Source organism: Loxodonta africana, chromosome X (genome assembly GCF_030014295.1).
Source record: "Loxodonta africana isolate mLoxAfr1 chromosome X, mLoxAfr1.hap2, whole genome shotgun sequence".
Classification (NCBI taxonomy): Eukaryota; Metazoa; Chordata; class Mammalia; order Proboscidea; family Elephantidae; genus Loxodonta; species Loxodonta africana.
In genome coordinates, this window is record NC_087369.1 from 26942647 (window position 1) to 26959736 (window position 17090).

General features: G+C 39.6%; 1 protein-coding gene across 1 annotated transcript in view; it reads left to right on the plus strand.

Annotated features, from left to right (window-relative positions):
• POLA1 (DNA polymerase alpha 1, catalytic subunit) overlaps nucleotides 1–17090 on the plus strand; it is a 318421-nt gene that overhangs the window by 202872 nt on the left and 98459 nt on the right. The window contains exon 35 of the mRNA XM_010595733.3: nucleotides 10906–11022. Within this exon, the coding sequence (XP_010594035.1) occupies nucleotides 10906–11022 (117 nt within the window). The remainder of the gene's footprint in view (nucleotides 1–10905; nucleotides 11023–17090) is intronic.

Here is a 17090-nt window from a genome sequence, read left to right on the forward strand (position 1 = left end):
GTTAACGAAAGCTGGCCAATGAATAAGGAAGACTGAAGGATAATTGATGCCTTTGAATTATGGTGTTCGTGAAGAATGTTGAATATACCATGGATTGCCAAAAGTATGAACAAATCTGTCTTAGGAGAAGTCAAACCAGGATGTTTCTTAGAAGCAAAGATGAGGAGACTTTGTCTCGCTTACTTTGGACATGTTTTCAGGAGAGACCAATCCCTGAAGAAGGACATCATTCTTGGTAAAGTAGGGAGTCATCAAAAAAGAGGAAGAGATGAATTGGCACAGTGGCTGCAAGAATGGGCTGCAACATAGCAAAGATGGTGAGCATGGGCCGGGACTGGGCAGTGTTTCGTTCTGTTGTACGTAGGGTCACTATGAGTCGGAACCAACTCAAGAATGCTAAAAACAATAACAGTATTGTTCTACAGTGATAAAATAAAAGTGCTGCTAATCGTTGACTTTCTCTGCTCACAGTGTAGCAGGAGAAGATGGCTTGCGTGGGGCTCTTTAGTTTAACTCAGGTACATCATCTGATGCTCCAACTCTGATTGCAAATTAAAATAACAAGACTGTGATACTGGATTTGATGTCCGGTAGAGCAGAACAACTTGCTAATTTATCATGTAATATACAATTTCTGAGGGAGGTATTTGTCCACTTGTAGTGCTATTCTGTGTGTTTAAACGAGGTCCACATTTTGCATCTAACCTATCATAACAGGTTGGGAGTGCTCCATTATCCTTTCAGCAAACTGATGGCAGAGTCTGGTCCTTGCACAAATGATAAGATCAATAAGTTTCGAATAACTTGGATGAAATGACGTGTGACTGTTCATTTAAAGAGGTGTCTTGCTTTGAAAATCAATTTTAATAAAATTTAAAATTCCTGCATTGACCTACGAGGCACTTTCCTCTTCAGTTTTGTTTGATAATTTTGTTAAAAATATTTCTGTATTAACTTTCATGAATAGTTCGTTTATATATTTATTTTTCCTGATTTGCTCCTTCATCTCCTGCTCTGGCACCTCTCTGAGACTTAATAATCACTCTTTGACATGCCAGCATGCTACAGTGTAGAAGACTTAACTTTAAAAGCAAAATTATGTTCCTGTTAAAACTTCCCCGGGAGATCTTAGGAAGAATTTCTCCCAGTTTTGGGTGCAAATGTGGGTCAGAAAGCAATTTGTTTTTTGATATTTCTGGAAATCCCAAATCACAGCATGTCATTCTTCAAAAGCAGCTGCAGGCCCATACTGTGCACTATCTGTAAGGAGACCCATTTTATACTGGCGATAATTCTGTGACAGAAAAATGTGCCTGAAAGGGAACCCCAGAACACTTATAAGTGGTTTGGGGTGAAAAGAGTCTAGTGTTCTCAAAGTGCATGTAGTTTGAGGAGGAAAGGAGTGGTAACGGCTAGTACAGAAAAACAGCAATGATATGATGAACTCTGTAAGAGCTTGCATGCTGGCAAACCTTACCCTTTGACCCCACCACTGCACTCACGGAGAGCCATTACAATTTAAACTAAATCATACGTCACATACGTCACTGCAGTTAGTTCCTGAAAAATCTTTGCAAATCCCCGGATAAAGCAAAGGCCACTTCTCTTCCCTCACCTACTATTCTGCTATCTGTAACTTCAAATCAAGTATATTGTTATCAGAAAAATCATGCCAAATTTTTACTTGTGTTAGTTACATAGTTTTGTTATTTTGCAATCAAATTGGGAAGCAGCCCCATCTAATTTTATTGGTTATTGGAGCCCTGAGGGTACAGTGTATTGGAGCCCTGAGGGTACAGTGGTTAAGAGCTTGGCTGGTAACCAAAAGTTAGTAGTTCGAATCCACCAGCCACTTCTCAGAAACCCTCTGGGGCGGTTCTGCTCTATCCTATAGGGTTGCTATGTATTTCTTCATTTTGTTATAACACCAGGTGGAAACTGACCAGGAGCTTTCCTGGTTAAAATGTTGTTAGGTGCCATGGAGTCAGTTGTGACTCATAGCAGCCCTATGTTCAACAGAACAGTTGTCACCTGTAGCCCAACTCTCATGTTCCTCACTCCTTGGGTATATGTAGGATAATAACAATATTTTACATTTACTGAACATTTTTTTGTGGGCTTTCTTGTTTGATCCTCTGAACAACCCTAGTAGGGTAAATATTATAACCTGTTTTATCAGACAAGGCAGCTAAGGCTCAGGGGAGAAGTTCAGTGACTTACTCAAAATTACCTATTAATTGATGGAAGGGAAAATAACCCACTCAAGTGCAGCTTTGTATAACCTAAATGGTGTATTCTTCCTTGAGCGTGAACCTTTGTGCTAGACACCAGGGAAAACACTACTAAATCCAAAGCAGATCATTCCCCAGGAGGCCATCTAGGTAGGGAGGTCAAACAAGATGGTGAATTGAGATGGCAAAGGGACAGGGCAAAGCAGGGCGTGCTCAGTGTCAGGTGAGATAGAGAGTTCCCGTGGGTTGGGAAAATTTCTTTAAAGAAGGACAGAGCGGATGTTGAAGGAATGGGCATTTTAGGTAGAGGTTCTGCAGGATGAGCAAAGACAAAGTGGTGGGAATAGACAAACTGTGATGAGGACAGTGAGAAGACCAATCCAATGGGGGCAGAGTTTGTTTACGTAAGAGAAGGATGAGAAAGGGTGGATGGGATCGTACCACAAAGATTCAAATGCTGGAGTTTGTTCTTCATTGTCTGTGGAGGGTATAAGATTGGGGGTGGAAGTAGAGAAGCCTTGGGAAGATACACCTTGCAATTCTTGGCATTGGTTGAGGAAGAGAGTGGAGGCAGGGACACCAGGTAGGAGGAGGCTATTGAAGTAGAACAACTTTGAGGTCTGCGCTTGGTTGAGGTTGGCAGTAATAAGGAAAGGGTCTCAAATTGGAACTGTACAGGAAAGACTAGTGGGTGGTCATGGTAACTAATTGGGAATGGGAAGACGAGAAGGACCCACCATATATTTATATATTGGATTCAAGAGTATGAAAACTACTGTGAATTTTTTTCTCCTGTCAGTTTGAGACCCTTTCCGTATTATTTTTCATACACTTGCCCCTCCTCTGCATTTCTATTTTATTGCTTCTGTTCATTCATGTACTCAAAAGATATTTTCGAGTGCCACATTTCCAGACCTGGATGATTTCTGTGTGTGTGTCCTTCTAAAAATAAAGATATACACAAATGAATAACAGTTTGTGTTTAAGGTGCAACTACCAGGAACGCCTCAGTTACAAGTGGAAATCGATCCCTTTTTAGCATGTGCAGACAGAAACCATTTTAGTTGAGGCCTTAGTAATATAATTTAGCAATCAGAACCAATCAGCATTTAACACAGTTTCGTACACAATGATTTTAAGGAATTAGTGATGCTGAGACTGAGGCAACAGGTGCTAGACTTTTCTGTGTTTGAGTAAAGGTTTTTTTTTTCACTATCAGACAGGATTTTAAATCTTCTACTGTAAACATGGTTTAGCTAGGCATCTGAAAACTTAATGACCTTATTCCTGTTGGTTATAACAATTTTTATGTGGCATTGTCCAAATGACATATTAGGATGGCAGACATCCTTATAGTGGTTCGGGAGGGAGGGTTATTAAAACCCCAATTTTTTTTATACATTGGGCTCCCAAGGAACTACACTTTATTAAAATTTTTTTCTTCCATCACCTCATCAGGGTAGGTTTGGGCTGTATGTTATTTCCCAAAATGGGAAATGAAAATTAGTTTTGTCTTTGTGAGTGATAAGTCAGAGTGAACTTACACAATGTTAGTATTTTCATTTGCCTTCTTTTTATCACCCACGAGAAGCAAATTCACTATGTGCTCTTATAAGATCTGCCGCACTGTGGAGTATTTTCAGAGACCTGGCAGATTAATTTTTGACAACACAAATGTTCGTTGAAAGTTAGAGTTCACATGGTCAGTTAATATGTGTGGGGAGAAGATGGTTAACCAAGATGTACTTAACAAAATTAAATTGAAGCAAAGCATACATTGAATATGTTTAGGACCTATTTCCCCCATAGAAAAGTTTTATTTAAAATACATCATGACCAAAAGCTTAATTATCAAAATAAAACAAGAGGCATAAAGAGTTACAGGCTTCTAATCATTTTTTTTTTCAGCCCCAGTTCCCTTTGCACATTTATCAGCATGTTTAATTTCCATGCATAATGGCACTAGTTATTGTTGTCATTTATAAAGGGAGATTAACAGATAGTAAGTACAAACAAACCCAAATAAGTTCTGAATAGAGAGGTGACAAAGAAGAAAAGACCTCTTTAATGTTAATTATAACTGGTAGGAAGTCTAGACAAATTATATTATCTGCTCTCTATACGATTTGAAAGGACATTTAGTTAGTAACTCTGTCAGAGATAGAGTTAGGTGTTTGCTTTAAAAACAGGTGATATGACAACTTAGCATCTCCCTGGTTGGCAGCTCACCTGGTGAGTCGTGAAGTTGTAGTAAATTGAAGGAATCAGGTTTTGAAGACATCTGAAAATAAGTTTAAATTTTTGAATATTATATTTAAAAAAATGAAATATAGCCTGAACTTCTAGGTTATATTCTGGTACTTAATAATTTATTGTTTCAAAACATGATAGTTGTTATCGGCTTGCTTTTTTTTAATTGGGTTTAGGATTGAATGGATTATGACTGCGGTTGGCAATGTTTATTGCCCACGTATTCCAAAGTAGATAAAGCCTCAGATACCAAATATAATGTAACAAGCGCAAATGAATTATAAAGGAATGGTTCAGTCCTGCATTTTCCTATGTGGTTTGCTTAAATTTCACTGTTTCCTTTATTCATATTTCTAAATGGCTACTTCCAGAAACAACTAGGCTCACCTCTTGTATTTATAGGCTGCATTTAAAATTCAATACCTGTGGCTGCTATCAGATCAGCTCTTCACCTCTGTGTCTCCTATGCCTGGAACAAGGCTCAGCCAAAGTATGTTTTTTCTTTAATTCTAAGGGACCTTTAATTGTGAGCTGCACTCTTCACTGAACAGTCTTCTGAAGAAGAGAGAAATGCCTCATTAAATGTACATGTCAATTATAAATGCATCTGAGTTTCAGAAATTATTAACGTGAATAAGAACAGATCTTCAAATCAAGAAAATGTGGTAAATGTCCCTAGAATTGGAACAAACAGTTGCCAGTGACTCACAATCACTGATCCTTTGTTCTAGATCTTGGTCTTTTGCTGTGGTTGTTTCAGGTAGGGAGGATCCACATAACTCCACCCTTCTCTGTATTATTTAGCATTTATAGTTGGTACAGAAGGGAAGAGCATGCTTGGCATTTCTCAAGCTGGAAGAACTGAAGAAAAAATTTAAGCCTCAAGTTGCAACATGGAAGGATTTTACAGGGAAAATATTGGACAATGTAGGAAGCATCACAAGAAGATGGAAGGAATACACAGAGTCACTGTACCAAAGGAATTGGTCAACATTGAGCCATTTCAGGAGGTAGCATATGATCAAGAACTGATGGTACTGAAGGAAGAAGTCAGAGCTGCTCTCAAGGGAATGGTGAAAAACAAGGCTCCAGGAATTGACGGAATACCAGTTGAGATGTTTCAACAAACAGATGCAGCTCTGGAAGTGCTCACTTGTCTATGTCATGAAATTTGGAAGACAGCTTCCTGGCCAGCCAACTGGAAGAGATCCATACTTTGCCCATTCCAAAGAAAGGTGATCTGACAGAATATGGAAATTATGGAACAATGTCATTAATATCACACACAAGTAAAATTTTGCTAAAGATCATTCAAAAGCAGCTGCAGCAGTACATTGACAAGGAACTGCTAGAAGTTCAAGCCGGATTCAAAAGAGGACATGGAACGAGGGCTGTCATTGCTGACTTCAAATGGATCTTGGCTGAAAACAGAGTACACCAGAAAGATGTTTACCTGTGTTTCATTGACTATGCAAAGGCATTTGACTGTGTGGATCATAACAAATTATGGATAGCATTGCAAAGAATGGGAATTCAGAACACTTAATTGTGAGGAACCTGTACATAGACCAAGAGCCAGTTGTTCAGACAGAACAAGGGGATACTGCATGGTTTAAAGTCGGGAAAGGTGTGTGTCAGGGTTGCATCCTTTCACCATACTTATTCAATCTATATGCTGAGGAAATAATCTGAGAAGCTGGATTATATGAAGAACTCGGCATCAGGATTGGAGAAAGACTCATTAACAACCTGAGATATGCAGATGACACAACTTTGCTTGCTGAAAGCAAAGAGGACTTGAAGCAGTTACTGATAAAGAGCAAAGACTACAGCCTTCTGTATGGATAACATCTCAAAGAGAACAAAATTCCTCACAAATGGATCAAAAAGCAACATCATGATAAATAGAAAAAAGGTTGAAGTTGTTGGGACTTTATTTTCCTTGAATCCACAGTCAACGCTCATGGAAACAGCAGTCAAAGAAATCAAACGACGTATTGCATTGGGCAAATCTGCTGCAAAAGACATCTTTCAAGTGTTCAAAAGCAAAGGTGTCACTTTGTGGACTAAGGTACGCTTTACCCAGGCCATGGTGTTTTCAGGTCCCTCATATGCATGTAAAAGGAACAGTGAATAAGGAAGATCAAAGAATTGATGCCTTTGAATTACGGTGTTGGTGAAAAATATTGAATACATCATGGACTGCCAGAAGAATGAATTAATCTGTCTTGGAAGACGTACAGCCAGAATGGCCCTTGGAAGCAAGAATGGCAAGAGTTTGTCTCCCTTACTTTGGACATGTCCGGACATCATGCTTGGTAAAGTGGAGCATCAGCTAAAAAAGAGATAGACCCTGGATTCACACAGTGGCTGCAACAGTGGGCTCAAGCATAGCAACGATTGTGAGAATGGTACAGGACCGGGCAGGGTTTTGTTCTTTTCTACATAGGGCCGCTACGAGTTGAAACCAACTCGACAGCACCTAACAAGTTGGTACAACACAACTTGGTTCTTCAGGTCAAACGACACTGAATATACCACACTAAATTTTTGTCTTTATGTATGTGGATCTTGCTTTTCTATTTAAATTGTAATTTCCTGAAACTCTGTGTCTGGAGTCTCTTTGCCTGTTCTTCACAGTATTTAATGGAATCTGACCATATATTAAAGATTTCATTAGGACTCATTGAGATCCTGTAATCGAAAAGTTCAAATTAAATTTTAATGTAGTTCAGCCTATTGAGCGAAGGTAGGAATGAAGCTTATTGTGAATATATGGACTAGATGAATTTTATGTTCTTTAAATTTTTTTAGTCAAATAATTCTGCAATATACTTTCCCTGTGTGTGAAAGCCATAATTGGAGTTAGAAGAAGTGACTCTGGGTTCTTTCCCTTGAGCTTGGCTGTAACTACTTCCAGGAGGAGCCTAGTCTGAGGAATGAGGCTATGCATCCCTCAGCGTTGGATGACAATGATAGAGTAACACCAAGTGGAAACTTTAATAAGTGGCAGACTTAAGTGCTTACTGGGATTAAGCAACACTTGTGTATATTTGGAAACCCTGGTGGCGTAGTGGTTAAGAGCTATGTCTGCTAACCAAAGGGTCGGCAGCTCAAACCCGCCAGGCGCTCCTTGGAAACTCTATGGGGCAGTTCTGCTCTGTCCTATAGGGTCACTATGAGTCGGAATTGACTCGACGGCAGTGGGTTTTTTGGGTTTTGTGTATATACTGCTCTTATTTAGGGGGAAAGGACCAAGAGGTTGCCCAGCCTAGAAATTAGGGGTGGGATTATAAATGTTATTTATCCCTTTCTTAATCATGTCTCAGCAGAGCTCTTTGTGGCCCTCAGGCTTGTGCATATGTTGTCCTTTTCTACCTAAGCAGTTTTTCCTGCCTTCTCCACCTGCCAAACTTCCCATTTTCTAAGACCAGTTCCAAAGTTGTCACCCCTCAAAATACTCCAAGGCCCACAGGCAGTCAGGACCCCACTTGATGCTCCCAGAATGTACCTTGTTCACCTTTGTGCCCAATACTTCACCTTATGTTTGACTTGTGCTTATTATGAAAAAATTCAAACAAGAGTCCCCAGACCCGCTGCTGTTGAGTCGATCCTGACTCATGGGGACCCTATAGGACAGTAGAACTGCCTCCATAGGGTTTCCAAGGCTGTAAATCTTTATGGAAGCAGACTGCCACATCTTTCCCCCGTCCCTCCACCCCCCCGCAGAGCAGCTGGTGGGTTTGAACCGCCAACCTTTTGGTTAGCAGTCAAGCACTTTAACCATTGTGCAACCAAGGCTTCTTCAAACAAGGGTAGCAAGGGAGAAATAACTGGAGAAGGAAAGTGAGAAGAGGGTTCTAAAGGACAGAGAAGTGGGCAATGGCTGTTTCAAACTGCTGGAAAGAAAAGTTGTCCTTGAAAACATTGCAGCCAGTTTTATGCCTCCAAAGAGTGTATAAAGAGGAATCTGTTTCACTATACTGTGGACAGAGAAAAGACCAAACAAATCTGTCTTAGAAGAAGTACAGCCAGAATGCTTTTTAGAAGGGAGAATGGTGAGACTTCATCTCACATACTTTGGACATGTTATTGGAGGGACCAGTCCCTGAAAAGGACATTATACTTGGTAAAATAGAGGGTCAGCAAAAAAGAGGAAGACCCTCAGTGAGATGGATTGGTACAGTGGCTGCAACAATATAGGCTCAAAGACAGAAACGATTGTGAGGATGGCACAGGACCCGGTAGTGTTTCGTTCTGTAGTGCATAGGGCCTGTGTATGAGTCAGAACCGACTCAATGGCACCTAACGATAACAACAGGGTGCTTGAATGTGCCTGTGGTTATAATCCCACTTGGGAATGGTTTGCCTTTGTTATATTAATGAGAGGATTAGTGTAGAGTATGTCGTAAATCAGTCTCTTTTGAGATATGAAAGAGATTAAACAAGCAAGCGAAAGAGGCAGACATGCAAGAAGATCATCCCAAGCCCTTGAAGCTAGCCCAGGAGCAGAAGCTCAGAAGACACAGGGACCTTCCTCCACAGCTGTCAGAGAAAAACTTCCCCTGGAACCAGCACCCAGAATTCAGACTTGTAGCCTCCTAAACTGTGAGAAAATAAATTTCTGTTTGTTAAAGCCAAAAAAGAATCTGTTTCACTTTTAAATAAGGTAATTGCTTACATTTATCAGTGTTTCTTTTATGCTAAATGTCGTTCTAAGCACTTAGAATGTATTATGTCATTATAACCCTATAAACTACTGTTTGAACCCATTTCACAGAGAAGAAAGCTGAGCACAGTAATTAACACTTTTAATTTTGATAATGGTCTTTACTAAGTACCAAAACCCATTGGTTTACATTCTGCATATAATCGTATAAGTTTTTCTTGGGAGGTTTTCATGTATGTGCATGTAGGAGATTGTATTTCTTTTTCTTTTTTTAATAATTTTTATTGTGCTTTAAGTGAAAGTTTACAAATCAAGTCAGTCTGTCACACATAAGCTTATATACACCTTACTACATACTCCCATTTACTCTCCCCCTAATGAGTCAGCCTGCTCCCTTCTTCCAGTCTCTCCTTTCATCACCGTTTTGTCAGTTTCTAGCCCTCTCTATCCTCCCATCTCCCCTCCAGACAGGAGATGCGAATACAGGCTCAAGTGTCCACCTGATACAAATAGCTCACTCTTCATCAGCATCTCTCTCCAACCCATTGTCCAGTCCCTTCCATGTCTGATGAGTAGTCTTCGGGAATGGTTCCTGTCCTGGGCCAACAGAAGGTTTGGGGACCATGACCGCCGGGATTCTTCTAGTCTCAGTCAGACCATTAAGTCTGGTCTTTTTATGAGAATTTGGAGTTCGCATCCCACTGATGTCCTGCTCCCTCAGGGGTTCTCTGTTGTGCTCCCTGTCAGGGCAGTCATCGGTTGTGGCCAGGCACCACCTAGTTCTTCTGGTCTCAGGATGATGTAAGTCTCTGGTTCATGTGGCCCTTTCTGTCTTGGGCTCATAGTTATCGTGTGACCTTGGTGTTCTTCATTCTCCTTTGATCCAGGTGGGTTGAGACCAATTGATGCATCTTAGATGGCCGCTTGTTAGCATTTAAGACCCCAGACGCCACATTTCAAAGTGGGATGCAGAATGTTTTCATAATAGAGTTTATTATGCCAGTTGACTTAGAAGTCCCCTTAAGCCATAGTCCCCAAATCCCCGTCCTTGCTCCGCTGACCTTGGAAGCATTCAGTTTATCCCAGAAACTTCTTTGCTTTTGGTCCAGTCCAGTTGAGCTGACCTTCCGTGTATTGAGTATTGTCCTTCCCTTCACCTAAAGTAGTTCTTATCTACTAACTAATCAGTAAATAACCCTCTCCCACCCTCCCTTCCTCCCTCCCCCTTCTTGTAACCACAAAAGAATGTGTTCTTCTCAGTTTATACTATTTCTCAAGAACTTATAATAGTGGTCTTATACAGTATTTGTCCTTTTGCATCTGACTAATTTCACTCAGCATAGTGCCTTCCAGGTTCCTCCGTGTTATGAAATGTTTCACAGATTCGTCACTGTTCTTTATCGATGCGTAGTATTCCATTGTGTGAATGTACCATAATTTCTTTAACCATTCATCTATTGTTGGACACCTTGGTTGCCTCCAGCTTTTTGCTGTTGTAAACAGTGCTGCAATTGTATTTCTTTTAAGAAATGAAAATAATATCTCATGTGATTTTTTTTTTTAACTTGATAAGTTTCCTAACTTAAGTTTGGGGCATAGACTGAATTAGGGTATCAGGAGAGAAGGATAACTCTAGCCTTTCAGCATCTTTAAGGAGAGTGTGAATGAAATCTGTTGTCTTGACAGTGAAAGGGTTTTTTATTTGTATTTGTTGGTGGTGGTGATAAGACTGAATTTTTTTCTTTTTTTCTCCAGGGTTGGTTGATATGTGAAGAACAGACATGTCAGAATCGAACTCGGCACCTCCCCCTTCAGTTCTCCCGAAATGGACCTCTTTGCCAAGCCTGCATGAAAGCTACACTTAGACCAGAGGTAACAGTCTGATGATGCTAAAGAACCATGTAGAAGAGGGTAGAGAGCTGTGTTTGCCTATCACTTATCTCTGGGAAGTAGATACTTGGCATTTGCCCTGTGGAGATACCCTACAACCACAAGCATATATTTTAGGAAACATCCAACTTCAAAAAGATAGATGCTTTATTCTTTTACATGTCATGAACAATAACATTTATATCTAAAAGGGAAACTGACTAGTTCTCATATGGGTTACTTAGATTTCTTTGGTTGCCACTTCATAACTCCAGAGAAGAGATGTGCCTTTCCTTTGTAGAAACTGCTATCATCTTTGTACTTGATCAGAATCCTTTTTGTAAGGGCCAGAAAACATCCCAAGCCTGTACCCTAAAGGGTTTATTTTTTAGTGTTTTTCTCCCTCAATGGAATTGAGTTGCTTAAAAGTAGCAGTGTAGATCAGTAGTTCTCAAGCTTTTTCTCTACCTTCATACACCTGAATGAAAAGGTATAATATCATTAGTGACTCTAGCATAGAGTCTGGAAACACCTCCCTGATCGTTAAGATGCCTTCCTTCTGGTGCACCCTTTGATCATCATCAACCTGGAGCAGAATTCAGCAGACTGTGGTGAGAGGAATGTTGATAGCTACTCCATGAAAAGAGGATTTTGTGATCACATACATGTAGCAAACGCTGGACTGACCAGAGTTAAGCAAGTTTCTTCACTGTGCTTCACTTTCCAAATTTTTCGGGCCTAAAAATTTGTAAGGTTTTTGGTGGGAAGAGGGTGAGAATACGGAGCCTACTATTTATTATTTTTATGCAGATTTACTTACTTTGTATGCAGAGGCTGGGCTCTGTAACCAAGTTTTGACTTTAAATCTTTTCATTGAAACCGGTCAACACACGGGCTAGTTTTAGGGTAATGTTTTATTTGAAAATTTTGATGGCTTTTATCGTTTCACAAAACATGGCAAGAAGTCAGGAGCTGCAAACAGCTGCCGCCATTTTTGTGTATTCCCTTGTCCTTTTGTATATCCGTATGTATTTTTCAGCATGGTTGCGGTCAGTGTGAAAGCATGCTTTTGTATCACGTTTATCTTTTGTCAAGCGTTTTCCCATGTTGCTATTTAATTTTCAATACCAAAGTTTGTAAGCACGAATTTAGCTCTTCCCCTTTCATTGGGTATTTTAGGCTACTCTCCTTATCCCTTTACGAGAAAGTCACGATGAATATTTGCTTGCTTAAAAGATTTTTTTCCTTCATTTGAAATATTTCTTTAGGATAAGTTCTTATAAGCAATACATATCAAAATGCATAAATCAATATGGTTATGATTCATATTGCCAAATTGCTTTCCTAATGAGTTATCCCAACCTAAACTGTTCACCAGCACTTTCTGAGTGTGCCAGTTTTACTGCAGCCTTTCCAGCATTTGGACATTATCATTAATTTATTCTGAACTCATTTAATAAGTATAAAAAGCACCTCACCTTAAACCCATCAAGGCAAAAGATTAATGGTTCCTAAGGACTGCCAGGAAGCGGGGAAATAGTGGGGCAGGAGGAAAAGTGAAACACTTAAACATCAAATTAAAAAATATATATATCTTGCATTATCTTGTATATCTTTGACAATTAGCAAAGTATCACGTAGATTTTTTTTTTAAATACGGAACACATAGTGAGATTTAGCTGTAGTAGTGAATTCTTTTTACATCAGCCTCATCCCAAGATTTACATCAGCAAGTGCAGGAAGAGAACAAAAGTGTACATATTTCATGTGACTCATCAATCCAGTTGTAGACTCTAGGGGAATCACCTTGCTTCATGAACTCATGCTGCCTTTGAGACTTTTTAAATATCGAACTCATCAAGTCAAGTTTGATGAAAATGGAAGTACTTCTTAGCAAGTCAGCCAGGTTTGTGATTCCATTCTTGGTGAGAGCAAGTAAAAGGAGTGTATGAAGGTATTAGACTTTTAAGCTTCCTATAAATGTTGATGATGTTGCTGGTAGTGGTTTAATATATCAGGTTATCATTTCTCATTTATTATCCTTTTTTTAATGAGTCAGCCAATGCAGGCATTTCAAAGTGTCTAGTCTTTTCCTTCATATCCTTGTCCTTCTCAAAGCTGTGGCATTTTAGGCATGCATTTACCAAGGTTATCAGCTGTTCTTCTCAGGGAGAACCTCTCATAGATTGGCTCTATGGGTCACATTCCTGCTCAGGACATGACCTTCTGGAACAACTCGGGGTTCCGAGCATCCCTGGTTTGTGGTGCTATCGTTAGCTGTTCCTCACAGGGACCTTGACCCTGGGACTCAGCCCACTCTGCTGTGCTCCATTTGAGTTAAGAGTGGTGAGTGGGGAATTTCTTGATTCAGAGACTTATCTAGGAGGTTCTTGGGCTTTCCTAATGGGAAGAAGAATCTGGATCTTTCCAGATATAGTTCCAAGGAAGCACCAAAACCATTTGTGCGATGGACAGGACCATTAGCATTACCATTGTTGTCATTTGGTGCCATTGAGTCAGCCTCTATAGCGGCTCCATAGAGTCTTCCAAAGTGTCTATTTTGCAGTATTATGCTAATCTGGTTCTTCAGTTGTGGGTTGCTCTGTCTTAATCACACATTACTTTCATTTAATAATTATTTATTGATCACATTACTTTCATTTAATAATTATTTATTGATCACCTACTATATCCTAAGGGACATATCAATGAACAGGACATTTCCTTGTTTATAAAACTAGCTTAACATGTAGATTACGTAAAACTGATATCTGTGGGCAAAAGTGAAACCAAAAAACCAAGCCTATTGCCGTTGAGTTGATTCCGACTCAGAGCGACCCTATGGGGCAGAGTAGAACTGCCCCATAGGGTTTCCATGGAGCAGCTAGTGGATTCCAACCGCCAACCTTTTGGTTAGCAGCTGAGCTCTTAAGTGCTGTGCCATCAGGGCTCCTTGGGCAAAAATAGGCATTTGTAAATGTCTGCTTTAGTAGTGTGAGCTGTAAATATGTTTTTCAAATTTGAGGATAAAGCTCTAGCCTCTTAATGTGCCAGTCTCTTCATCACATAATGAATCTACTCTCGTTTAGTCCTGAGCTGCAGTAGGCTTGAGTACTTTCCAGGATTGACTTGAAGTATGAAGACTGGCTCTTCTTCGGGGTCATGTTGCCAGAGTTATGAGAAGAAAGCTGGGACAGTTTTGTTCCCAGGATTTTAAACGGTGTGTGTCTTTTCTCTCTGCTCAGATACTTTTTTTTTTTTTTTAATATCAGTAAAGCCTTTTTACGTTCGTGGGAATTTAACAGTATGCAAATTACTGCTTATTAAAAAATTCTTCTCTAGTCATTCTCTGCTGTATAGTGCATTTAAATAAGGGAGTGAAACTTTGATGCATGTTTAATTCCTAAGTAAATAGAACCCTTTGTCACATTGGTGTCAGAGACAGGACTTACCCAAGTTATAGAATAAATATTTTAATAACTGTTTATTTTAAGGATATGGTTTTAATGTGACCAGACTGTATGGACACAAACTGAACCACAGGGGTACTATGATTAAGTAATTCATCCAAAAATAATGCTTTAGGTTTTGTTGTTTTTAATATTCATCTTTCATTATAGAACAAAGATTTCAAACCAAGTTAAACTTTTTCTCAATATTTCCATTCTTCATGTGAAGGTGAGAAATGTCTACGTGTGAATTCATAGGTCATAGTAGAAATAATTTGTGAAGTTGTACAGCCCCTGGGGTAAGAGCATTGTGGTGGATCCCTTTATTCAATTGTCTATTCATCTAAATTTCTCAAAGTCCACTTACGAGGAGAGTGGTAAAATGACTTCTAGTCCTACTTTGAGACACTCGTGGGGTTTCTTACATTATCCTCAGTTGTAAAACTGTTTAAATATTTTATATAACTGAACATATGTATTATATAGGATTTTTGTCCTTCAAGGAAGGGGGGAAATAATGAACTTAAAACCATTGTCTGTTGCAGTTTCAAAATCGCTGCAAATGAATTGATCAATGAGTAGGTTAGAGACACTGAGAATGATGTCAAGCTACCTTGGCAGTGTCTTGTTTCTGCATAGGAAAAAAACATGGAAATAATTGTGGTGTTTTTAAGGTAGTAGACATTTATGTACATACCTTCTTCTAGGTAGACATTGTTCCATTTTAATCAGCACTTTGTGTGGAGGATTGTTCTACTAGTTACAAATTCAACTATCTTCCATAGTCGAAGAGCACCTTTGAACTATGACGGAAAGTCTTAAACATCTGTACCTAGTCATTGGTTACTCTCCAGTAGAGAATAGGTTTTTGCCTTGAAGGGCCTTTGGAGGTCTCCTTTGTGATTTCAGTGTACTTTATTGTTTGATGCCAAGAGATTGCTAAATTCTACACACAGCTATGCCTACCACAAAGCAGGTGCTAGCCTTTTTCAGTATGGTTTTTTATCCTTTTTTTTTTATTTAAGGTGAAATTCTCATAACAGAATTAATCATTTTAAAGCCAACAATTCAGTGGCATTTAGTACATTCACAACGTGCAACCAGTATGTCTATCTAGTTCCAAAACATTTCCATCACCCCAAAAGGAAACTGCATGTCACTAAGCAGTCATTCCTCATCCTCCCCGCTTCCCTCCAGCCACTGGCAACCACCAGTATGCTTTCTACCTCTGTGGACTTACCTATTCTGGAATCATACAGCATGTGACCTTTTGTGTCTGGCTCCTTTCATTCAGCATAATGTTTTCAAGGTTTGTTCACATCGTGACATATATCAGCACTTCATTCCTTTTTGTGGCTGAATAGTATCCCGTTGTATGTATATACCACAATTTGTTTATCCATTCGTTAGTTGAGACACATCTGAGTTGCTTCTTTCAATATACTTTTGAAGTTTATTTTATTTTTTATTAGGTAGAAAGGTCTTATCTTTGGGCTAAATTTGTGTCCTGTGGCTCTCTTTTTGGTCCTAGTTCAGTTGAATAGTTCTACACGCAACTAAAATGATCCTTTCACCTATTCTGTGCCCGTTTTACCAGATCCTTTTAGATGTTTGAAGGTAGCTGTTTTCCTGAGCCTTCCCCTGCTAGTCCCCGTATTCCTAGGCCTTCAACCATTCCTTTACTGCTCTGCTTTCATAATGATGACCCTAGTTCAGAGATTGTGTTCCAATAAAGTGAGGAGCACGGAACTGCAGATAGGACTTCAGGTGCTCTCACTAGCCCTAGTACAGAGCAGAATAAACCCTGCCAACTTTTCTAGGCAGTAAACTTCTGTTAAGTCTATTCAGGGTTTCAATAATTTTTTTGGCATCCATATTCACAGTGTTGATTCCTTTTGAGCATTCCATATACTAAAAGCACATAACAAATATTTGCACATGCAACTGATGAACTATGCTTTTTCAGGTTTTTTAAGACCCAAATGGTTCATTTAGACCTAACTGTAAGACTTTATTAGGTAGAAATTGCACTGGGCCGAAGGTAATCGAGACCAAAAATAACAGCGAAAACAGCATAGACATTTAATTCTCTATCATGTGAAAGAAACGCAGGTGTAGAGATGTAGCTGTCCAGGATTGCCATAGTGGCTCCACAGTGTCCTCAGTGCATGGGCTCCTTCTGCCTTCTCCATCAGCAGTGTCAGGCTTGACTCAAGGTTCACAGCATGGTCTAGCATGGCTGTGCAAGCTCCTTCAAGCCATCAGAGACCAGAAGATGGAGAATAGGCTGAAGGGTCCAAAGGATGTGCCTCCTAGCCAAGTCATGTCTCTTTAAGCAGCCTTTCAAGAAGTCCCATCCAACCTACCTACTTAAACATTTCATTGGCCAGAAATTAGCCACATGGAGATAATAGCCTTTTTGTCACTAAAGAAGAAGAGCATATTGAATATTGGAGGCCAACCAGAAGTCTCTGTGACAGAGACCTTCCAGTGAACCCTATTAAATCTCCCCTTGGTGGGCTTAGCCCATCACTGTTGCATTGTGGGTGTTTTGGATTCTGATTCTGTCATGTGCCCAGCTTTGTAGTTTCTACAAATATGATGCTATAATTAGTCTTCCTT